The 25328-nt window shown below is 42.4% G+C and overlaps 1 protein-coding gene and 1 long non-coding RNA gene across 3 annotated transcripts in view; both read right to left on the reverse strand.

The window, feature by feature from the left end:
• Nucleotides 1-1927: 1927 nt before the first annotated feature.
• LOC141499211 (uncharacterized) lies at nt 1928-12033 on the reverse strand. The gene is made up of 3 exons (XR_012471708.1): nt 10481-12033; nt 4242-4393; nt 1928-4062 (listed from the first exon to the last, which is right to left on the reverse strand). It is a non-coding gene; the product is annotated as an uncharacterized LOC141499211 (long non-coding RNA).
• A 370-nt stretch (nt 12034-12403) lies between these two features.
• The window catches only part of PLA2G15 (phospholipase A2 group XV), a 30667-nt gene continuing 17742 nt past the window's right edge, over nt 12404-25328 (reverse strand). Inside the window, exons 2-5 of one of the 2 annotated variants that reach the window (XM_074202048.1) lie at nt 23958-24076; nt 21309-21407; nt 20753-20977; nt 12406-18429 (exon numbers count right to left, since the gene is read on the reverse strand). In XM_074202048.1, the coding sequence (XP_074058149.1) occupies nt 17918-18429; nt 20753-20977; nt 21309-21407; nt 23958-24076 (955 nt within the window). In that variant the 3' untranslated portion in view covers nt 12406-17917. Of the gene's footprint in view, nt 18430-20752; nt 20978-21308; nt 21408-23957; nt 24077-25328 lie in introns of both variants that reach the window. The other variant, XM_074202051.1, reaches the window with a different exon arrangement.

Below are 25328 nucleotides of genomic sequence, written 5' to 3' on the forward strand. Positions count from 1 at the left end.
TCCTGTACTGACACTAGTTCAAGAATCCCCTGAGGGGACGTAATGGATACAGCACTCACCCTGAAGTCAGGAGGACCTGAGTTCAAATTTGACCTCAGACACTTAATAATTACCTAGCTGTGTGATCTTGGGCAAGTCACTTAACTCCATTGCTTTGCAAAACAAAACAAAAAAAAGAATTCCCTGACATTTATCTGCCCCCTTATTTCCTTTTTTGATACTTTATCTTGTCCCTCTTTTCATCCTAGGTCCTGAAATGCTCCCCACCATTGCCACTGCCCCTACTCTTGACTACACTCCCACCCTGTGTGCAAACGCCTGTCTGTCTCCCTGAGTGGCCTCAGGATGATAAAATGACGCACTGTAACTTTCTTGGCTTTCCTAACTAGAATTTAATTTGGTGCATTTTCTAGGTTTTTATGGAGGAGTGTGGAGTGAATAAGGCATAAATAACTCCTCTCACTCCATGCCTTAATTTTTCTCTTCCCTGGGTCTTTCTTGTGGGGAAGGGCAGAGGAGAGGAAAGAATGGGAACTTTTTACTCTTTTTAATATTAGATGGAACCCTATAGACTATTACTAACCTTGTTTGCTTGTGCTAATTCTGTCTGACATTTTGTGTAGTTTTTTTTTAGGTTTTTGCAAAGCAAGTGGGGTTAAGTGACTTGCCCAAGGCCACACAGCTAGGTAATTATTAAGTGTCTGAGATCAGATTTGAACTCAGATACTCCTGACTCCAGGGCCGGTGCTCTATTCACTGTGCCACCTAGCTGCCCCTTTGTGTAGTTTTAAAATGGAAAAAGTCACTGATTATTTTTCATTCAATCTGGTGTGAATTTGAGGTGTCTGTGGGAGCTGGATGACTGGCCATCATTGATCAATTCCATCAATTTGTGTTTCATCAAGGCTAAATTCATCCTTGGCACCTGTCTTGAAGCCTAATCCCAAAATGATGGAGGGGACAAAATAAATTAAGAAGACATGGTGCACATGGAGTAATCAATCACTCAATTCCCAATTTCTGCAACCCTGGAAGGACAAGGCTTTGGTCCAGGATTCAATTCCTGACCTTGTCCCCTCTGTATATCTTTCCCTATGCTTTAGGACCTTTCACTATCTCAATGACCATTTGATGCCTTTCTATATTCAAATGATTTGGGAATCAACCTCTACAGCAGGTTTATTCTGACTCATCTCTGAGAGCTGATATAATTTAAATCAGTTTATGGATGACAGGTACTATGATGGGTTCTGAAGATGCGAAGATGTCAAATTTGGCAGCCTGCCCTCAAGAAGCTTACATTCTAGTAAAAATTTATAAGATCTAAAATCCAGAGGTGAAAGGGATCTGAAAAGTCATATTCTGACTTTTAATCTCCAAACCTTTCTCCCAAAGTTTAGCCATCATAGTTTTCTCTAGACCTCAGAGAAGGCACAATGTGAGCAAAGAATAGAAGGTATGTAACTATGGCTCCTACAAAAACACTATTTTTTTCCAGTGGTTATCAAAACATATCTGTGGTTACTGACATTTCTTTAATGTGGAAAGAGATTTCTAGTCCTCAAACAGCATATCAAGACCTGTAAAGATACCCCTCCTCACCATCTACTCAGAGATTATTGTAATAAATATTTAGCATTTATAATGGTTCTTTAAAGTTTACAAAACACTTTTTAAATATAAACTCATATGATTCTCTCAACAACAATGACAACTCTTTGTGATAGGTACTATCATTATCATTGTTTACAGATGAGGAAACTGAGGCTTATAGAGGCTAGGTAATCATACAACTCTGGTATGTATCTTGGGCAGAATTTGAACCCTTGCTTTCCTGACTCCAGGCCCACATAGTTGTCTCTAACATTGTTAAGACAGGAAAACTGATGTCTAGAGATCTGAGGATCTAAAGAAGAGACCTTGGAGGTTATGAGTTCAATACTTTAATTTTTCAGATGAGATACTGAGAAAAAGATTAAGTGACTTGTTAAGGGTTACATAGGGAATCAGTAGCAAGGCCAAGACTGAAATCAAGTAGTCTGACCCCAAATCCGGCACACTTTCCATTAAACCAAACTGCATTCTTCACTGTCTCCAGTTTTACCTAGTAGGAATTCCTACTTGAGAACCGGTCCTGATGACCACTTTCATTAGCATATCAGCCAGATACAGCCTTGAGACAACAAAGAGGGACCCAGGGGCTATGTGGAAGTCAGAACAGGTACCAAGGGATGTCCCAATTTAGCCCAGGGCCAGATCAAACCCCAGTCAAAGAAAGGTGACATGTGACCACCCTGGGGTTGGATTTTACACACTCCCCTAATGTTCCTCTATATTTTGGACCCTCATCATTGCCCCATGATAGAAAAGCATAGAAGATGGAGCCTGAGAATAACATCTGGAAGAATTCCCAGGATCCTATCAACCAAACAAATGTCTTCCCTATTCCAATGCAGACACTGAGGGAGACATAAGAAAAGAAAATATGCCCTGCAAGAAGTTCACAAGCCATTGCTTTCAGTGTCCCTACACACCAAATAGACAACAACACAAATAGTATAGAATCAATTATCATCATTATCACAGTTCACCAACTTAAGAGCTGGAAGGGCCTGTAGAGACCACCTAGTCTCTTTGAATCACCTGAGATGAATGAAAAGTCTGAGAGACAGTTTCTGGGTAATTAGTAATGAATTTACTAATTGTGGCTGGTAGATAATAAATTGAGATTAGTGGTCCTCTCAGACCACTGAATGAGAACAACCCCTTTTGCAAAGGTATTTAACCAATAGGTGGAAATCAGGGGATTGGTTAGCCATTAATGAGAAAATGAATCTTATAATGAGAGATGGGCTTATTCTAAGAAGGAGCTAGAAGGCATGACTCTGATCATGTCAGCCATGTTAGCTAATACAGAAGAAACTCATCTCCAGTGGAAGCACTTCTACCTAAGGCAATCTAGACAAAAGGTTTTATTCTCCACCCAGTCCTACCTATGTAGAACCACAGACCAGAATTAGCCTAGACTAGATTCTCTCTACCCTTGATCAGGAAATAAGCTCTCTTAGTTGGTTGGGGTCCCATCCAAGATTGAGAAGAATGTGTCACTGTCAGCTTTGTCCTTCCTTTAGGAAACAGTAAAAGGAAAAAAATCTGGATTCTACCCACCTGCCCCCGTATCAATAATTGATTATTAATAATCATTTTTCTCCTAGCTCATTTTACACATGAGGAAGTAGTCCAGAGATGTGCAGTGACATGACTGCAATCATATAGTAGAAAGCATCAGAGACCAAATTCAAACCCAGTTCCTCTGTCTTTCGATTCCATGATCTGTCTGCCAATCTTTCAATCTGCACAAAAGTGCTGTACTGTCACTGCAACAGAAAAGAAGGTCAGTGGGACTGGAATAGTAAAAAAGGCCCCTTTTTGAAGTGAAATGAGAGAGTCTGTGGAAACAAAAAAGTTTCCACATCTCCCTTTTCCTATTCCCTCCTCTCCTCTCTCCTGGCTCTACGCCTTGCAAATTCACTGTCCTTCCCCACAGACTCAAAACTGTTAGATCTGGAAGGGGTTATCTAGGATGACCCCATTACACAGATGAGGAAACTGAGGCCCCCTGAGGAGCAAGGATTTGTCCAGGTTTATTCAGCAGATAAGGAACAAAAGCAGTAAAAAACTTCAACTTTGGTTTAATGCTCTATCCCCTGTTCCTGATGATTCCTTGGACCATTCCAAGTGCTTAAGGTCCTCCTCTCAAGGGTCCCAAGTAGCTTGTTGTAGCTCTGTTGTAGCCCCTGACTCGTTGTCTAGGGGGAGCCAGGAGCACAGCCAGAGCCACTTGGGTGGCTTCTTCTCCGAGGAAGAGGCAGGTGTCCAACAAGGCCCTGATTCGAGCAGTCAATGTGGGAGCCGAACAGATGGCCTCATATTTGGCCCGAGACAAAGCCTGGTGGGAACGCAGAGTGTCCAGGGCTGCATTTAGATGACCCTCAGTGACTGACCTCAAGATAAACTCCCGATGAGTTAGAAGTGCCTGCAGTGCTGGGAAGTGGCCAGGCCCTAAGGGAGAAAGGGGAAGGAGGTGAACAAATGATTCTAGGAACATGGAACTTAGGTGAACAAACAATTCTAGAAACATGGAACTCAGGCCAAGTTGTCCCGAAGAGGTGATGATTTGTATCCAAGCCCAAGCGCCACTGGTTCCTCAGCACTCACTCCCTTCCCCTGCCAATGCTCACCTGTTCCCATGGACTTGAGGGAATTTTCAGTGGGAAAGCTGTATCCAAGAGACCCCAGACCTGGGCATCCATGACCAACCCCACCTCTGCTTCCTTGGAGAGTAGTCATCTCAAACTGAGAAAGCTAAACAGTGGAGCAGACTAGGGGAAGCCTAGAGAGACAAGGGAAAAGTAGAGTAAGGTGAGAAAGTGCTATAGAGAGAAGAGAATGAGTGGGGCCACCACAGTAGAATGAATGTATGATGAACAAAACCACTGTAACCAAGATCAAAAGAAATGTAGTAAATTGGGAAACAATTTTTACAACTAGTATTTTTTTTTTTTTTTTTAGTTTTTGCAAGGCAATGGGGTTAAGTGGCTTGCCCAAGGCCACACAGCTAGGTAATTATTAAGTGTCTGAGATCAGATTTGAACTCAGGTACTGCTGACTCCCAGGCTGGTGCTCTATCCACTGTGCCACTTAGCTGCCCCACAACTAGTATTTCTAACAAAGGACTCATTTCTAAAATATATAGAGAACTGAGTCAAATTTATAAAAAAAAAGCCATTCCCAATTGACAAGTGGACAAAGGATATACAAAGGCAATCCACAGTCATATGAAAAATTGCTCTAAATCATTACTGATTAGAGAAATGCAAATTAAAGCATCTTTGAGGTACCACCTCACACCTCTCAGACTGGCTAATATGACCAGAAAGGACAATGATCAATGTTGGAAGGGATTGGGAAATGCATTGTCAGTGGAGCTGTGAACTCATCCAACCTTTTTTGGAGAGCAATTTGGAATTATGCCAAAGGGCAGTAAAAATGTGCCTTTGGAATTATGCCAAAGGGCAAAAAAACATCCCCTTTGATCCAGCAATACCACTACTGGGTCTATACCCTGAAGAGATTGTGAAAAAGGGCAAAAATATAACTTGTACATTTAAAAAAAAAGTGTCTTATGTACTACATAATTTTGCTATCTCTAATATTTTATTTTTTCCTCAAGGATATGATTTTTTCTCTCAACACATTCAATTTTGATCAATGTATAGCACAGAAACAATGTAAAAGTTATCAGACTGCCTTCTGTGCAGGAGTGGGGGGGGGAGAAGAGAGGGTGGCGGAAAATGTGTAAAATTCAAAACCTTTCCAAAGGGTGATGGGTAGAAACTACTATTGTATATAATTGGAAAACAAAATATTTAAATAAAAAAAGAAGAATGCATGAATGAGATTTATTAAATGTTTTCTATGTGCTAACATATAATCTATATTGATTAGCTTGCCTTTTTATTGTGTGGGGGAGAAGGAGGAAGGAAGAGAATTTGTAACCCAAACTATTAAAAATAATGTTAAAATTACATTCATATATAACTTGAGAAAAATAAATTACTAAATAAAAAATAAAAACAAACAAAAAGACCAAAAACCCATTTACTATGGGCTAAGTGCTGGGATGCAAAGAACAAGGGAGTTTGCAAGAAGCTCTTACTCTAATAGAGGAAGGAAATACACATATTTCAGTTGTAAATCAGAAGGAAAAGTCCTCATGATCCTTAGAGTGAAGCACCAGGACAGAAAGCACCATATTTTCTTTTCTGTTATTCTCACTGGGGCAGCTAAGTGGTGCAGTGGAAAGAGTACTGACCCTAGAGTCAGGAGGACCTAAATTCAAATGTAACCTCAGACACCTAATAATACCTAGCTGTGTGACCTTGGGTAAGTCACTTAACCCCATTGCCTTAAATAAATTTTTTAAAAAGTTATTCTCATTGATAAAACCACAGTCATATCTGAGGCTGTATGGAACTATCCAATGTCACCAAGGGCTTTGGGGTCTTTCTTTTCTAAGTCTTCAGTGTTTTCATGAAGAACTTGCCTTGCTAAGGAGACAATGTGCAAAGGCAGGGCCTGGTGGCCTCTCCAGAAGGATGTTGAGGGCTGGCTCCAGGTGGGGAAGACTAGGGAGATGGGATGGAGAAGGAGAACATGGAAGCCTCCTTTTCCCAATATATTTGGGAAGAGAGGGAACAGAGTGTTAAAGTTCCTAGGCTCATGGAGGATCTCCAGATAGGATCCCAGAGAATTTCAGAAACAAGGACAGTGGAGGATGAGGAAAACCCCAGAACTTGGCAATGTCTGTCTCGCGCTGCCTCTCTCATCAACTCTGTCTCATATAGTACTTTTCTCATATTTTATTGTGATATAACTCTCTGGTTTTATGTTTTAATAACCAAGAATTCTAGTATCTGGATCACATTCAATGATCAGGGTGGAAGAGGAGAGCTGAGTTGGGGGAACTTCAGAATACACCTTTGGCCAATGGGCACCAACTAATGATTCCAGGTGTCCCTCATAAAATTTGATAGAGATGGGACAATCTTCCAGCATGGTCTTTTTACCCTCAACCCTTAATCCCTGGGAGGAGGTGGCAGATGTAGGTAGGTGGGGTATAGGGAGACAAAGTGAGCCCTGGGCTGGGACCTTCAGAGTATCCATTTAGCTTATAATAGCCAAGTGGAAGACCATGAGGCCAGGCATAGGTGGGCCACAACTACTGCTTTCTCCTAGAATATCTTAAGTCAAATCCCTAGCTGCCCTGCCCTAGCTGGGGCACTGGTTTTATTCTCTAAAGATAAAAACGAATGGGAATATATAGCAGGGGATAGAGACAGTGAAGGAGGAAAGAATGAAGGTAAAAAAGCGAATAGTTTTTTTTTGGGGGGGGGTTAAGTGGCTTGCCTAAGGCCACACGCTAGGTAATTATTAAGTGTCTGAGACCGGATTTGAACCCAGGTACTCCTGACTCCAGGGCAGGTGCTTTATCCACTGTGCCACCTAGCCACCCTGCAAATAGTGTTTTCAAAGAGAAGAACCTTACACAGACATATACACCCACATGCACATATACATCCCTCACTCAGAGAGACTCTTAGGCAATTCATCTTCAGCTAATTGTGGGGTGGAGAGTGAGTAAGTGATCTCATGATACAGGTGTGGAAGAGGGGATCATGGTGATTCATCCTGATTCCCCAAAAGGAGGAAGAAAAGGAATATTGGGGAAAGAAGTATTCCTGGGCTACACTCTAGTTACAGATTTACTGTAAATGAATATGGTCTGTCCTGGGTGGAGAGAAAAGGCAGAATGGTCTCCCACCATTCTCAGCCCCTCTGATGTCCTAATCTTAAAATACTATGCCCCTATTCTCAGGGACTGAACAGTTTGAACTCTCTTCTCCACCCCCAAACAGTCTCCTTATTGTAGAGGGAGGAGGACAGGGAGATGTGCTCCCAGGGGATGGATGTTTTAGGAAGACTAAGAGACAAGCCATAAGCTTTTTATGAATCTATATAGAACCATTCTTGAGGGACCCTCCTGACAGTGACTTCCAGGATCCTCTGATGAGTATCCTGAACTTCCTTCAAAGCTCAGTTTTAGAGCCTCCACCTCCTAGGAAGATTGTTCCTTCTATACTGTGTCCCTATCCCCATCTGCCACTTCTTATGAGTGGGCCTAGGAATAAAGATTTCTAAAGCACCAATTCTTGTACATGTGTGTTCTTAAATGAGACTCTTCATTTTAAAGGTTTAGAAGCCATCATCCTTTTTTTAAACAATCTTGCTCAATAAAACCTTGGAAATTCTTGGGAGGGAGTAGAGGGTAGTGGGAAAGGACTGAATAGAGAGCCAGGACATCTGGGTTGTTAACTCAGACTCTGACAATTTCTTGATTAGGTGACCTCCAACAAATCACTTCTCACCGTGCCTTGGTTTCTTCCTATCAAATGGGGAGATTGGGCTTTACCTTCTTAATCTTTTTTTTTTTAATGTCATATAACCTTTTCTCAGTCTGGTGAAGTTTGGAGACCCCTTCCCAGGAGCATATTTTTAAATGAAAATAAAATTAAATACTAAGAACTACAAAGGAAAACATAATTGCATTGAAGTAAAATTATCATATTTTTGAAATACAAATTCGTGGATTTTAAGTTCATGTTAAGAAGTCCTACAATAGAAGATTCTAGGGAACTTTCTTGGTCTAAAGTTTGTATTGTGGGTGTGCTAGAGCTCATTTATAATGGCTTGGGAGAGCCCATTATCAAATTTTCAGGGTGAGCATTTACACTCAGAAATAAGTAAATGCCACAAATTAGGGCACTTTTTTGTTATGTTGATTGTCTAGATTTAAGAAAGTAAAGGAGAAAATATTAATGATACAGATTTAATTTAAAAATGTGTTCCACCTACATTTTTTACCGGAAGCCAGGTGTTTGCTGGCATACCCTAGCCCCAGTCCTAAGATGCTTTGATTCCATAAATATCGGAGCCAAACAAAAAGAAGGACCAAGTCCTATCTATAAGGTCATCAATTCATAGAATATTCATGCTGACAGATACTTCCATGCACAGGATTTCAGACCTGGAGGGGAAGATTTACCCAATACCTTCATTTTACAGATTAGCTAAATGGATCTCACAGAGGAAAATCTCATTTGCCCAGGGTCACACAGCTGGTTAGTGACAGCTTTAGAATTCAAATTCACATTCCTAGATGCCCAAGTCCAAATCCTCTTTCCATAACATCACAGATTGGTATTTCAAGACTCAGAATTACGATGAGGGCTTTAGAGATCATCTATTCCAATCCCTAAATTTTAATGCGGGGGAATCTGAGGCCCAGAGAATAGCAGCTAGAGTCAGGAAGACCTGAGTTCAAATCCCATCTCAGAAACGTCCTAGCTGTGTGACCCTGCACAAGTCACTTAACCTCTTCTTGCCTCAGTTCCCTCAACTATAAAAACCTCCCAGAGTTGTATGAAACACATTGGGTCTTAAATAAATGCTCATTACAAATCATTATTATTAATACCTTATAAAGGTATTTATTAAGCAATAGAGCCAGGACTTAGGACTCCACATCAATGCTATCTCCACTATCTCCAAGGAAATATCTTCTTTGAAAGGAGCTAGACCCAGAAAATTAGCAAAGATGAAAAAAGATGGAAAAGGTCAGTGTTGGGAGAGTTGTGGAAAGATGCTAATACAAGGTTGGTGGAGCTATAAATTCCCAATCAATAGGGAAGATAACTTAGAATTTTTCAAAAGAAGTGGAATTTGATCAGAAATCCCACTGCCAGATTATGCTCCAAGGAGGTCCAAGAGGGAAAGAGAGGTAGACTCCCGGAAGTATTCATAGCACAAGCTTTTGTAGTAGCAAAGAAATGAAAACAAAGAGGATGTCAGTTCATTGGGAAATGGCTAACCAACTTGTGGTAACAATAAAGGAATGTTGCTGTGCCCTAAGAACTAGTAAATATGAAGACTATAGAGAAGTCATTTAAACTGATGCTAAGGAAAATGGTGAAACTAGAAAACAACAAATACTATTACTATTTAAGTGACATGAAAAAAAAAATTCAAACTCTTATCATTGTAAAGATAAAGCTTGTTTCCAAAGCGCCTGTGATCAGTCTCTGCTGTTTGGCTAGTTATTTTTGCATTTGAATTTCTTCCCCTCCTCCCCTCTTTTTTTGGAGTTTAAAGGTGTTAAGTGACTTGTTCAAGGTTCCACAGCCAGTAAGTATCACATTCTGAGGCCACATTTGAACTCAGGTCCTCCTTGCTCCAGGGCCAGTGTTCTATCCATTTCATCACCTAGCTGTCCCCTTCCTCTTTTTTAATATATTGTTTATTAAAAAAGAGCTCTCCAGGGGATGGAGGGAAAAGGAAATATTAAAATCAAGATATCGATCATTTTTTTTAAAAGACAAGACTAGGGGGCAGCTAGGTGGAGCAGTGGATAGAACACCGGCCCTGGAGTCAGGAGGACATGAGTTAAATCCGGTCTCAGGCACTTAATAAGAACCTAGCTGTGTGGTCTTGGGCAAGCCACTTAACCCCATTGCCTGCAAAAACCTAAAAAAATAAAAGGCAAGACTAGAGTTAGTGTTAAGGAAGGAAGGGGAGAATGCATCACAAATGGTTTTTTCCTTAGGCTTTTGCAAGGCAAATGGAGTTAAGTGGCTTGCCCAAGGCCACACAGCTAGGTAATTATTAAACGTCTGAGGCTGGATTTGAACCCAGGTACTCCTGACTCCAGGGCCAGTGCTTTATCCACTGTGTCACCTAGCCGCCCCACAAGTGGTTTTTTTCAAAGAAGGAACACAGAGTTCTGAGAATGGGGACCAGAGGATAAAATCTCAATCTCAATCTCAATCTCACCTCTCCCAACCAGGGAAGGAAATGGACTCACCTTCTGCGAGTAGAGACAGGGGATCAGATCAGCACCCTAGAAAGAGCTGGAGAACTGGAGAGTGAGAGGGGGTGGCCAAACCCACCCCCATCCCATGACCGGGGATTGTGTGTGATTCATTTCCCTTGAAGGGGCCAGTTTCCTCCTGGGTGGAGCCAAAACAGGAGAGAAAGTGTGATCCCCACAAGACTTTAATTGGAAGGGTCTGCTCTTCAAACCACCCAATAATCCCTGGCACCACCCACAGGGAGAGTCTGGGGAAGGAAGGAGCTCTCCCCAAGCCCACTCTAAAGTGCCAGAGCCAAGGCATTGTTCTATTTGGGGAGGGGTTGGAGCCTGTGAGGCAGCCGGAGGGAAGATGCGGCCCTCCCTCACTTGCCCCTTTGGCTCTGCTCCATCATCAGACAGACTGTGCCCAAGGGTGGCATCCCTGCTATGCTCATGCTTGGTTTCCCAAGCCTCTCTGTTTGCCCCTACTAAAATCATCCACGGAGAGAGGGCTGGAAAACAGGCTACAGTGACATCATCCATTCCATCCCCTGCTCCTGGAGGAAATAACACAACTTTCCACCCAAACTTCCTCTACTTGCTGCCCTCCCCCTCATTCCTGCCTGAGAACTCTCTCCACTTTCTCTGGCTTCACACTATGATCCCCAGGCTTTGAAAGGATGGAGAAGCCGCTCCTAGCACCAATACACCAAGTCACATGGAAGAAGGTGGAAGGGTGAGGTAGCAAAGGAAAGGTGGACTGGACTGCTCCTTCACTCCTTCTCCACCCATCTAGCCCGGAGGAGCAAAGTAAACAGGGACTGGGGAATTTCCGAGAAAATCTCGGGGCAGTCTGGCTGGGGGGTGCCAGATTACTCCAAATGGATCTTTATTGTCCCAATTTCAACCAGGAGCTGGGGGGGAAAAAAGGCCCCAGGTTTAGAGTCAGAGTAACTGGACAGGCAGTCTTGGATCCCACCCAACAGAGCCCCCAACTGAGGGAAGTGACTGCCTGGTAGTGTGTCTCAATTCTCTAGAAATGCCTCTGGGGAATTTCCCAAGAAGGACACCGGAAACAGATGGGGTCGGAGGCCTTGCAAACACCAGCACCACCCAGAAATGCTCCAAGGGAGCTCTTAGCACTCCTGAGGATGAAGGAGGAAGAGCAGAGTGCTGGGGGAATCACACTAACAGAAGCTGATTAAATGACATCCACAACAAGTCCTGCCCCTCTAAGGCTCAGATTCACCTTCTATATAGTCCCCAATGCAGCTCCAGAATTTGGTTAAGGACGCGTTTGGTGTTTCAAGAGCACTGGCCTCGGAGTCAGGAGGAGAGGAGTTCGGATTCAACCTCAGCCACTTGACCCTTCCTAAGCTGTGTGACATTGGGAAGTCACTTAACCTTGACTGCCTGGCATCCAAGTCGTCCTGATTCATACCTGGCCACTGGGCCACATGGTTCTGGCAGAGTAGTGAGACTGGTGACTCAGCACAGCCCCCCTCACTCCAATCCAAATCATGGGCTCGTCAGGGCCTCACCTCCCTGATGTCGTGGTCTTCTTCCAGGAGGGAGGAAAACAACTACAGTGACCTAATTCTGAAGCCTCCTCCTCAGGGGATGTTGCAACAGATCAAGCCAGGGGAATGGGAATGGGAAATGGTAAGAATGCCTAGTGTAGATGTCTTAACATGGAGCCCGTACATTTGGGGGGGGGGTTTAAAGAAGAATTATATTTCATAACATTGCTTTGCTTTATAACTATGTATTATATGCTAATGGCCCTGGACTTAGATCCAGATAAGCCTAAGTTCAAATGTTGCCTCAGACCAATAGAATTGGTTTCCAGTGTTTAAGTTTATATATTTTATGCATATGGAAAACCATAATTCTGAAATGGAATTCATTGGCTTCACCAAATCTGAGATAAAAATGATGTGAGGGGCGGCTAGGTGGCGTAGTGGATAAAGCACTGGCCCTGGAGTCAGGAGTACCTGAGTTCCAATCCAATCTCAGACACTTAATAATTACCTAGCTGTGTGGCCTTGCGCAAGCCACTTAACCCCGTTTGCCTTGCAAAAACCTAAAAAAATTTAAAAAAAATAAAAATGATCTGAGTCTCTACTGATTAGGTGTTGCTGTCAAGCACCGAATCAATGATACAGAGCTAGTTATCTCATGTGCTTTATTATCCTCAGGGGGTGGTTTCATCTGTATACAATCAGAGCTCAGAGAATCTTCTTCAGAAAACTTATAATGTGAATATATAAGTAATATAGAAAAAGGGAATTTTACAGAAGGTAGGATGTACATGTCTAGAAAACATTACAGAAGGGCCAAGATGGGAACACCTGCCAGTTACTCCAAAGAGGAGCTGTGGCTTCTTTCCCAGTCCAGATTCTACAGGTGTGACCTCTAGCTTCCAGGAAGGGCAGCTAGGTGGCTCAGTGGACAGAATGCAGAGGTTGTGTTCCAATCTGGCCTTAGGCAAGTCATTGACCCACTTTTGCCTCAGTTTCCTCATCTGTAAAATGAGTAGGAAAAGGAAACAGCAAACCATTTCAATATCTTTGCCAAGAAAAACTCAAATGGGATCATGAAGAGTCGGACAAAATTGAAACGACAGTACAACAACAAAGCTTTCAGGAACAATGAAGCTCAGAAGAGAAACTAGGGCAGTGTCCTCTTCTTTTTACTGTAACAGAAAGAAGTCTGAGCCCGAGTTTCTTTCCCATCAAAGTCTCTCTCTTTATCCCAGTGGCAGCAATAAGCCCGAGCCAGCAATTGTCTTGACATGGGTCCATGGGTCAGAAAAGGTGAAGAAGAAAATAAACCCTTAATAAGAGACCCTTTAACAGATATCCTATTTCATGCTTACAACAATCCTGGGAGATAGGCACCATTTTTATCCTTAATTTGCAGTTGAAGAAACTGAGTCAAAGAGGTTAAGTGACTTGCCTAGAGTCACACAGACAACAAATATCTAAGGTTGAATTTGAACTTGAAGCCTAATTCTAAGTCAGACATTCTATCTCCTCGTACCACTGACCTGCCTTTTATCTATAGATAGGCTCTTTTTGGCTTTGGGGAAAGCAACTATTATCACAAGGAGGGTTATTTAATCAGAGAAAAGAATATATAGGTATCTGAGTAAATCAACCCTAGGGTTACTGATTCTGGAACATGCAGCTCACCCAACCAGGAAGACTCAAGTCAAGTGAACAAGCATTATTTATTATGTGGCTCTGTGCTGAGCCTGGCCATACAAAGACAAAAGATGTCCCTGTTCTCTGAGACCTCCCAATGCCCTTGCTTTCAAGGAGTCCAATGAAAGATAGAAGGGAAAATGTAATTAATTTTTTAAATGCCTTTACTAGGAGAGAACCAGGTCAAGAATGGTCAGATTTTCAGAACTCAGAATTCACTTGTGGCCTGGGGTATCTTGCTTCCTGGAGGAACCGGAGAGAATATGTATCATATTTTAGAGGCTACATATTGCAGGCCTCTCCCTACTCTCAACAAACTCCAGTGGCTCCTTATCACTTCCAGAATCAAAGAGAAAAATCCCTAAGAGTCCTTCATCACCAAGCCTCCCTCCTTCACCCCTTTATCCCCTTTCCAGTTTTCTTACATTCCTATACACTCTTCCATCTAGTGAAGCTGGAGGGCCAAGTGCCCCTGGAGAGCCTGGAATGTTCTCTCTCCTCATCTTCCCCTCTTGGTGTCCCTGACTTACTTCATGTGTCACCTAAAAATCCATCTTTTGGAAGCCTTCCCCCAAACCTCCTAAATTCTAGTGCCTTCCCTCTGTTCATTATTTCCTATTAATCCTGAATAAGACACAGGACCCAGTACATAGAATTGCTGACTGATAAAGTCAGCAGCAAAGAGAGCAGAACTTGGAGATCTGCTCTGCTGCCTCTGCATACCTGTTATCAGGGTTGTTTCTTTGACTTGGATCATGGAGTTTGTAAAGGAAAGGAAACAAGATGTGACAGCAACAGAATCCAAGTTTAGGGGTTTTGTTCTTGGATGGACACTAACTATTCCCCACCATTACCCAGACAGGGCTTTGTGTCCTGCATCCTATTCTCTGAGGGCCAAGTTCTTCTTGTCTTTCACACTAACAGCTGATTAAAATCTTGTAGAAAGACTATTAGCAGAACAAGTGAGGTCCCCTCCCTCAGGTAACACCCCTGTGATTAACAGGTAACATACTTCAGTGGGGAGACAAGACAGGGTGACTAGGATGACCCATTTTTCCTCTGACCTCCTTACACAATACTCAGCTGGGGGGGGGCAAACACCTGTGTATAAGCATTGCACGAGGCAAATTGAATTTGACTAAGAGATACTTTGTGTGATCAGATTTATTTTTAATAATATACATTAAGTGTCTCAAAGTACCTGTGCAAAATTTCCCAGTGAAGTCACTCAGATCCAAAGATATATGCATATAAGCACACATACATACATACATTCACACACATATCTATAGCATATGATATATACAATAAAATCCAATAGATTCCATATAAAATACTGTTAAAATATAGAGCAGCAAAGTCCTGGCAAAACATTCCCTGATTTTTTTTGGAGCAGACTGGATTCACTCCAGGGCATCCTTTGGGACCTTGGTGGCCCTGGCCCCACACCATCCAGGGTCCATCACTGACTGTGCTTTTCTAAGGTCATAGCCAATAACAGGTACTGTTTCCTACAAGGTATATTCCCAGCAATTGGATTATTATTTATCTCAGGATGAGAGTTGGACATTTTCTCTTTAATCTTATTGTCAGAGAATGCATTTGGTCCTCAAAGACGGTTTTTTGTAGGGCTATGGGTTTTGTTCTTTTTTTTGTTTGTTTCTTTTTGTTTTTTTTTTAATTGCATTTTGTTTTCCCTGGGTGGGGAAAACCTCAAACAACAAAAACATAAACATAAGCTGTTTGTGATGGAGTGGGCAACTTCTTTTGACTTCAACTCAAGCTCAATGGTCATGAATATCAAGACATCTCAGTCCTCTTTTGAAAACATTTGCAACATTTACTTTAAAAACATGATCTGTATTATGATTCTAGATTAAAGCTTGTAGAAAAACAACTCTGACTTGTCCAAGTTAGCAGAAAATCCCCTGCACTACTTACACAGGGATGACAAAGGTGGCACTTGGGGTCTCTCTCTGGATGAACTCCTATTAGTACCCGTTGACCTATGTTCTCCTCCTTTTGCAGAGAAAGGCCTTAAGCTCTTGGAATTGGCCCTTGCCAGTTCCCAACCAATCTGTGGATCTTCAGGTCCTTTCTGACCCATGATGTCAGAGAGTATCTAGAGGTCAGACCAGATTAGAAAGGTCTGAAATCATCTAATCCTGGCAAGTCAATCCAAATACTTGGAACAGATTTTAGGTTAGGAATGCTGGCAATTTGAAGGAGGTAGTGAGGCCACAGCTTAGGGTGAAGTGGAAGTTATAGGAGATGCACACCAGGAAAGGGGTGAGCCATCATGGATTGATCCAAAACTAGAGTTTTGGGTTCCTTATCTCTGTGGAGCCCTATACACTTTCCCTTGGAGCACAAATGGGGCTGTAAGCAAAAACCTTGACCCTGCTTCCTCAGTCAAGTCCCTCCTAGGCTAAATCACAATATAAGTGCAAAAAAAGGACACATACAGCACAGGAGAGGTCATGTCATCAAACCAATACTGCCCCTGATTTTTCGCCCAGAAGATCCAGCTTTAAGGGAAATTATTAAGGGGCAGTGGAAAAACCTGACGCTGTTTGTAAACTGACCTGGGAATTCCCTTTTTAGGGATTAAACAGTCCTAGATCACTGAAAAAGAATGTTCTCTGACCAAACCTGATTACCTAAGTTTTCCCAATAGATTTCTCTAAACAATGATTCAATAATACAAATAATAGCAGTAGTCTTTGGACTTGAGGTGGGGGGAGAATCACCAGTTCCTATAGACAACACAAATAGCTGGGTCACTTGGTTCCTAAGTCTCCTTATGATACAGTCATGTGAGGAAGAGCATCAGAGACTTAACATTGAGGGTAAAGTACATATAGTTTGGATCAGACTGGAGGAGGAGGAGGAGGAGGAGGATTTAAAACAAATGTTACAACAGCCCAGAAATGCAAGGACTTGAAACTTCACACAGTATTACAATCTCCTCTTCCAGCCATGTTGGTGGGACCCCACAGACAGTAAATAAGAGGGACTTACCCAGTGACCCACCTGCCTATTCCTTGCCCAGAAAGACTCACAGAAATGATCATGGATAATTAACTACTTTGGTATAAACATAAAACTCTTTCCCTTGATCCCCAATCTATAAAACAATAGCACCAGGGGATGGGATGCTTCCCAGAGAAGTTTTCAAAAACCACACTGTGTGAAGATGAGTGAGGGTGGCAGTCCTCTCTTCCGTTGTGCTGAGAAAATACAGAGTCTGGCAGTAACATAGTTAATACAGCCTTTAAAAATAGAAAGTGTGTGTGGGGTAAAACTCAAACCAAAGTCTAGGGTGCTCAAAATGGCGCAGCAGTCCACCGATCCTCCACTTACCACCTGAGGAAAGGGCAGATTGGAGGGCAAAGATGGAAGCCACATAGAAGAGATCCTAGATGTGCTTCATCCAATCCAAAGTTTGGGGAATGATGAGATGGGAGAGAAGAGCGTGGCAGGAAGGGAAGGAAGGATCTGAAGAAATAGGCATTACTATAGCTAAAGTAAAGAAGCCAGCCTTGAATGGCCACTCGGCTTGTGTTGTGTAAGTCAGGGTGTCCCGTGTCTTAAGGGCCCCTGACTAAGAGCTGGAGACTGGTTTTGGCAGTGTGGGCATCCCTTCTCCCCTCAACTGCTTGAAAGGGAGCCTGAAGTTGTGACAGCACCAACAACACAAGGATGATTGGAGTGAATTTCTCTCTTCTCTTGAAGTAGGATCAGCTGAGTTAACTTTTAGACTGCTTCAAATTCAGGATATGCCCAAAACAAGGTCTTCTTTACATTTCAGAGAATTTAAAATAAAACTAGTATCCAAAAGTAAGTCAGAAAAGATATGTGTGAAACCTTTCTAAAGTGATCTCTTAGAACAATCTCTTCACCTCCACTCTACCAATAATCAGACTTTCCCTTTACAGAGATCAACAAGCTCATTGTGTAGATTTGATCCAAAAGCTAACCAAATCAGATGGTGTGGCCAGGAAAGAGAATGTGTCTGATCACTGATGAAGAGCTGAGACTTCATTCACATCAAAATGGAAAAATAAAGTTAAGGCCTGCAGAAGGAGACCCAGTTTAAAACTTTGATTTAAAAAATAAAATTAAATTAAGGAACAGGAAAATATGAACACCTTCAAGATAGTGAAGCAGCATTTTCCCCCTCATTGGGTTGGAAGGGAAGGCATCCAGGGTGATGGAGTGTGGAGGCTGTTGGGACACAGCATCACAAACCAAAGAGAACATTTTTTAAGTAGGAAAGCGCTGTGTCACTTGAGAGCATCTGAATGTGTTCTGTTCCCTTAAGCTCTAGTAGGGTCACCTCCTGCTTCTGCTGTTTCACCCACTTCAGGCAGTGCAGGGAGCTCTCCACATTCACTGTGCCATCCCCATCGCCATAGAAGATTTTGGGGTCTCGGTCAGGAAAGTTATCATAATAGAAAGAGTCTGGGGTCTGGACACCGGTACCATAGAGGCAATGTAGCCGTACTCCAGGGGGTATCATCTCATAGACCAAGGGCTCTGTGTCTTGCCTCATGAACCAGCCATCCTCAAAGCCAATATCCTTATAGAACTTCTGGTAGTCCTGGAGGGTGTAACTGGCTTTGGGGGTTCTCACAAAGACCTTCTCTGAAGACCAGGTGTAATTGTAGGGAAGCAGCCAATTGGTCGAGACAGCAGATCTCTGTTGCTCTCTGATTTTCAAAGCACTGATGACAGAAATTCTGTTGTTGTCCCCTATAGTAGGGTAAAGACTTTGGTTAGTCACTTATGGCTTGCCATCTGACTCCTCTCCCTGCCCACCAAGCAGCCTAACATCTTTTAGCTCCCTAAGAAGACTCAGAAATGTGCCAGCTTGACCAAGTCTGGCAGGGAGGGTCATGGAGGGTTAGCCATCGACTTTGGCCTTGGGCCATTCCTAAGACAATCTTAAGCTCTCTCACTGCATGCTCCTGAAGGGACAAGATGAGATCCCAGAAAGACTGAGATCCAAAAGGAGGGGAATCAAGGAAGAAATAACCAAAGACTCTCTGCCTCTCTCCATTCACAACCCATAAAGAAATTCAGAGGCAGGAGTGTCATGTCAAAGCCACCAGGTGTCACTGCTGACCCATGGCAGAGGCCAAGTCCACTTTCACAGCTTCAAGAGCTAATTATTTTAGAGATAAGGAATGCAATTCGAGGATGGCACACTGACTTGCCAAAGACCTCCAACTGGGATTCTCATTTAGCTCTGAGAACCAAACGCCCCACAACCTGTCCATTTTATTACTCTGGTCCCATTACTGGAATCTCACCATAACCCAACATAGGGCTGCCAAATGAAACCCAAGCTCAGAAAGAACAGCAAAAAACACCCTTCCCAATAAATGCTTGGGAGGAGGAACCTCCAGGGCCGATAGAGCCCCAAGAGTGTACCCTCTGCAGCCCCTTCATCATTCACTCTTCAGATGAAGACAAGCTCTGAGAACTGTGCTCCCCTGAGAAGTGCGGAACATGAACACAGAAAGGAAAAAATGTTTCTGGTCTGGGAAATTCTCATTTCAGAGAACACATTCCCACTCCCAGGAACCTGGTGGTACAAAGACTTGCTACTGTGGATGCTTTGTGTCCCCTCCTCTCCATAAGTATAGAGGCCAATCACTGAGTTTGTTTCCATAAAGCCACATGGGGTGGTGTTCTCGGAGTGAGGCTAGGCGGTGAAAGCAGGTAGTGAGGTATCTCAGGGATTCCAGTCTGAGCTCTGCCATTCACTGGCTTCATAAATTTAAGCCAGTGACTCCAAAATGAGAGGGAGGGCAGCTAGGTGGTACAGTGGATAGAGCACCAGCCCTGGAGTCAGGAGTCCCTGAGTTCAAATCCAGCCTCAGACACTTAATAATTACCTAGCTGTGCCTTGCAAAAATAAAAAAAGAAAGAAAGAAAAAAATGAGAAGGGTTAGATCAGAAGATTCATCTCTCCAAGGGAACTTCAGTACTTTCTTTAACTGTGTAGAGGAATCTAGGGGTCTCTAGAGCAAAAGTAGCAAATGAAAATCTCTAATTGAAAGTCCTACTTTCTATAGATCTTCTATTGTCCCTTCTACTGAATGTAGATATGGTGCAGTAAAGTCTTGAGAGCACTTTCCACACTTTATAGCTGAAACTGAGATCCCCTTGCCTCTGTTGCCATGGGTCTGAAGCAGGATTTGAATCCAGGCCTTACTGAACTCTGTCTACTGTACCAAGTATTATCTAACTGGAGCCCTTCAGCAACCATAGGAGGGAACACTATTATCTCTCTGTTATAGATGAGGAAACCTAAACCTGAGGCAGAGTAAGTAACTGGACTATAAACCTCAACTATTAGACCTGAGACTGAACCCAAGCTTTCCACTATGCTGCCTCTCAAAGGATCAACAGCTTCGGGGAACTCTGTGATGCCCATTAACTAATCCTTGGCTTGGGTCATGGTGTCATCAAAACAAATACTATCCTAGACTGCAATAAGAAAGATCCAAGGGACCAGGGAAAAAAACTGTCCTGACAGTCACACCTGAACACTGTTGAAGCTAGGAGAGAATCATACTCCACTGTGAAATGCTTCCCTACTCTACCCCCCCACCCCCATCCCCCCAATCACAAACAACATGGCAGTTATTCTGGCATAAGGAAGGAAAGGAAAAAAAGCAAAAAGGCAAAAGCCCAGCGACAATGTGACTGACCATGCCATACTCGCAAGAAAAGAAAACCACTGCCAACCATAGCTGCAATTTCCCCAGGAACAGCAGCTGGCAGAATATCTGGGAAGATCCTGCTGGGAGGGACATGAGCTACCTTTGGAAAGACAAGCAGGAAGCAAAGTCTATGTTAAAGAACAAAGAAAGCCAATACCTTGATATAGACCAAGTACACTGAGGGATTCCTGGGCTTAAGCTACTATACACCATTTGGAGGAGATGACACTAAGACTCTAATTTTCTCTTTAAAGATGACAGACAAGGAGAACATGTCCTTCTCATCTTGTGACTTACCCTTTCCCACCATCCTCACAGTCTACCTTTTCCCAAAAGGAACCCACCTGAAGCTAGGACTCGAAGGGTCTTGGCCACTCCTCCCCAGGGAGCACCTAAAGATACGAAGGAATGGATGTACTTGTCTTTCCAGTCCTGTGATTGTTGGTTGAGGAAATAAAGTGTATACATGTTGCCCATACTGTGGGCAACCAGGACAACAGGGCTTCCATACTGCTCATACATCCCCTCAATCATCTTGCGGAGGGCAAGGAAATAGGGTTTATTTTCATCTAGGAAACAAAGTGAAGCAGGTGAAGGTTAGAGAAAGAATAGGAGAAAAAACAAGATTTAGATGAAAACTTGGAGTGTCCTTTGGGTTAGTTTTAAGAACTGAAGGTGTAAGGGCATGGACAAAATTTGGATATGGCCGGTAGGGGGCTGTATTTCTGCTCTTTTTTTCCCTTCTTCTGTGGGACAAGATAGAAATGGGGGTGAAAGAAATTCATCTAGGGGACAGCTTTTAAGCTTTCCCCATGAGGGTCTTCATTCCTATAATAAAACAAAATGGCAGAACAATTCACATTCAGGGGGCTGTAAAGACCATCATTCCAAGTCACTTACTTGGGGCTTTTCGCCAGTCATAGGGAGCTCCTCTGACATCTTCTCCTCTGCTGTAACCCCAGTGCACTAGGTTCTCTACCATAGTGAAGAAATAAGCTCCTAAGAATGACAGAAAGCATAGAAAGGATGAGTGAGTGTCTCCTGGGACCACCTTGATGTTGCAACACAACTCACTGTCATAGTCCAACTGGGAACTTGATTTGATGACCAAAAAACACATGAGAATGTGAACTATTCCTTCTATTGAACAGCTATCACCCTCTGAGGGAAAGTAGGAAGAAAATGAAACAAACAAGATAATTTCAGAAGTGGTTTCCCCTAGATTTATGAGTCTGCAAGCCTAGGCATCTGATTAGCACAAATCCTCACAAAGCTGGCAAGAGCATTTTACTGTGAGGCCCACCACAATCCCTCCTCTCATGTCATAAAATTATGTCAGAAGAGACTGGTTTCCATGTTCAACAAAAGATATTCAACTAAATTTAACTAAAAAAAACATGTGTGTGTGTGTGTGTGTGTGTGTGTGTGTGTATAATTGGAATTAACTAATTTTAACTCACCAAATAAGAAAATCCAGTTAGAATTCACCTTATCACCCAATTCCAAAAATCAGTTGGGGAAGTAGAATGGCAGGAGCCTTGGACTAAGAAGTCAGGGAATCTTGGTTTTTCAAAAAAGACTTCAAGTTTAAATAAAGGAATACTAACCTAACTATGCTATATTAAAGTTGAAATGATTTTACACAGGCAGTAAATATGAGAGCCAGGAGATAAGAATCTAGATTTTTTTGCCTCCAAGGCATCATTTCCCCTTCACCAACCTAGTTTTACTATTTAGCTGGGACCCACAACCAATCCAAGCCTCAGAGGTTGGCCTAGATGACTGGATAAGGTATCAGCTTCCTCACTCAGTATACCCTTCTCACAACTCTGATTTTCCATTTTTCAAAATAAAATTTTGTTTCAAGAAGTCACCCCTTGGAGTGATCGATGTTTAATAATTATTTTAAAGAAAGAACCTAAAAATTGTCTTCAATCTTTCCTTTTCACACTAACACGTCATCAGCTTTCTGAATCTAATGTGTGAAAAAAAAATCACATAATACCAGCAAAGAATCAATTGATCTTTTATTCCAGGGGCAAAGTCCCATTAGTACTTCTCAAAAAACCACAGCATCTTCTAGGAAATAGGCAGTTCAGATTTAGAGCAAGGAAGGACCTTAGGGCCCAGTCAGCCCAACCCCTTCATTTTACAGATGAGGAACCGGGTAGCAATGCCAAGACCCCTGACTCCAGGCCCAGAGCTCTTCCCACTTTGATCAACATGCCCAGGTATTCTTAGGCCACAGCACTGGATGTAGAGTTAGAGGGATATCTGAGTCTTGCTTCTGCTACTGATTTCACTCCTCTGAGTCTCCATTATTAAAAACAATAACAAACAACAACAAAAAGCAGAAGGTGCTACAGGAATAGAGATGAGATAGAAGAAATGATCCTGAGGGTTTCCTGCAGCTTGTAATCCATGTTAGGATCCTAAGATTGCAACACATCCTATTTTAGGAGGGGCAGGGAGAGAGAAAGAGATGCCAGAGTTTTTCTGTAAGATGACAAGATTTAGCCCTGGGCTCTCAGTTATCTAGGTCAACCCCTCATTTCAAAAATCAGGGAGCTATGAAAGGTCAGTCCACTACAAGCATTTAATAAGCATTTCCTTGGTATCAGGCAGGCAATAAGTCCTGGAGATATGAAGGCCACTGGGCTGGCATTCCAACCCCAAACCTGGGAGTCCCAAGACAATGCTCCCCACCCTCCTGTCAAGTCAAAGGGCATCTTTCTCTTCCCTGTCAAGATGGAGAGTTGGTTTTATCTTTCTCATTCCTCAAGCTTTTCTTTATCTTCCCAGACTCCTTTAAGTCACACCAATTCCTTCCCCTCTCCAAACCTGATAATATTTTGGAACTATCTTAATGATCCTCACCCAAAGATGATGTCAGCATCACTAGTTAGCATCCAGTCTTTCCATATGTTTATGACTGGCTTCCCTAAAGACTATAAATTCCTTCAGGGTTGAGAACATGTATCCCCACAGAAACTAAAACAAAGTCTTAAACAGTTAGGGTTGTTGATTGCATACAAACCCCAATACCCCTATTAGAGTTTATAGATCATGAGTATTTCCACAGCTACCTTGTTTTGGTAGGCAATAAAATTTATCATCATCATCATCATCATTACCACCATCACCACCATCACCATCACCACCATTGTGAATAATATGGAAATTGAGCCACTAAGAAGTTAAATTCAAATCTCTGACTTGAGATTTATTTGGATACCCAGCAACAAAGTGTAAAGGGAAAGGCTTTGGCATAGAGTTGGAAGATTGGAGCTTAAATCTAAACTCTTGTCCTTTGGGCAATCAGCCCAGTTTCCTTCCTCATCTAGAAATCAGGGATAATAATAGCTGGCCTTCTTACCTTGGAGAGCCCACTGTGAGGACCAAATGAGGAAGTTCTTTGTAAACTATGGAAATACGGTTTGCAATCCTACCAATCTTGTCCTCACAAGAAAAAGGAAAAACTGCACAAGCAGTTTCTATTTAGATGCTTGGTAAAATCCGGAGGGATAGGGGGGATAGGACACTACCTACCAAAAGAAATTTTGTTAGGATCAAGGTATTCCACAGAAAAGGTGTCTCCAAAGCCAGGAACCTGCACATCCACACCTTCTGGGGAATGAGTGGTCCTGGAGGTTCTATTATATATCAACCTGTTGGAAAAGTCAAAACAACAGATATGTATTTAACTACCTGAAAGTGCCCAACAACACTGCAACAAGCAGGAAACATAATGGGGAGACTCTGAAGAAAAATTCACCTGAATTGAAATAGTCAACAACACACAGATTAGAATTTACATACTGGCATGTGAAGACTCACTCTATCAACAATCAACAATTTATACTAATAGGGATACAGACAAAACACAAAAGGGTCCCTTTCCCAGCCTCAAAGAGATAATATATAGGAGAGATAATATAATAAAGATAATAAAGATAAGGACATCTAGGGTGATCCCAACCATTTGAGTCCACATAATTTGAAATTATAATTATATAAAATATGGCAACTAGTTCCAGCCTAATGTAAATATACTGTGAGAATTCAAATAAATCCAACCAGTTACAAGATTAATTATTCTTAACTAATCAGGACCTAGTTGTTGTGTTGGCAATATTCACATGTATATACATACACCCTGATTATACACACACACACACACACACACACACACACACACACATATTTTTTTTTAGCCTTTTTTTTTTTTTAATTTTCTAAGGCAATGGGGTTAAGTGGCTTGCCCAAGGCCACACAGCTAGGTAATTATTAAGTGTCTGAGGCCAGATTTGAACTCAGGCACTCCTGACTCCAAGGCCAATACTCTATCCACTGCGCCACCTAGCCACCCCCTATATTTATATGTGTACACACACACACACACACAGAAAGAGAAAAAAAGAAACGGGAGGCGGGAGGAGGTATGTATGAGGAGAGGTCTGAACTGTAGCTAAACCTGAAGGAAAACAGAAATTTTAAGAACAGTTAACAAAGCATCATGTTCCAGGTTAGAGGGTTAAAGGCCCAGAGATGGGTGCTAGGTGTCTCTGTGTTGCCTTTTTTAATAATTTCTCCCAAATGTATCCCAGAGGGCAGGGTGATTAACAGCATCAAATGTTGCAGAGGTCTAGGAAAATAAAAATGGGATTGGCAATTAGGAGATCCTTACTAATTCTGGAGAGAGCAGTTTTGGCTTGAGTGATAAGATCAAAAGTCATACTGCAAGACTTGAAAAGTGGGGATGGCTAGGTGGCGCAGTGGATAAAGCACAGGCCTGGAGTCAGGAGTGCCTGAGTTCAAATCCTGCCTCAGACACTTAATAATTACCTAGCTGTGTGGCCTTGGGCAAGCCACTTAACCCCATTTGCCTTGCAAAAACCTAAAAAAAAAAATTGGTAATAG

Source organism: Macrotis lagotis, chromosome 1 (genome assembly GCF_037893015.1).
Source record: "Macrotis lagotis isolate mMagLag1 chromosome 1, bilby.v1.9.chrom.fasta, whole genome shotgun sequence".
Lineage (NCBI taxonomy): Eukaryota > Metazoa > Chordata > Mammalia > Peramelemorphia > Peramelidae > Macrotis > Macrotis lagotis.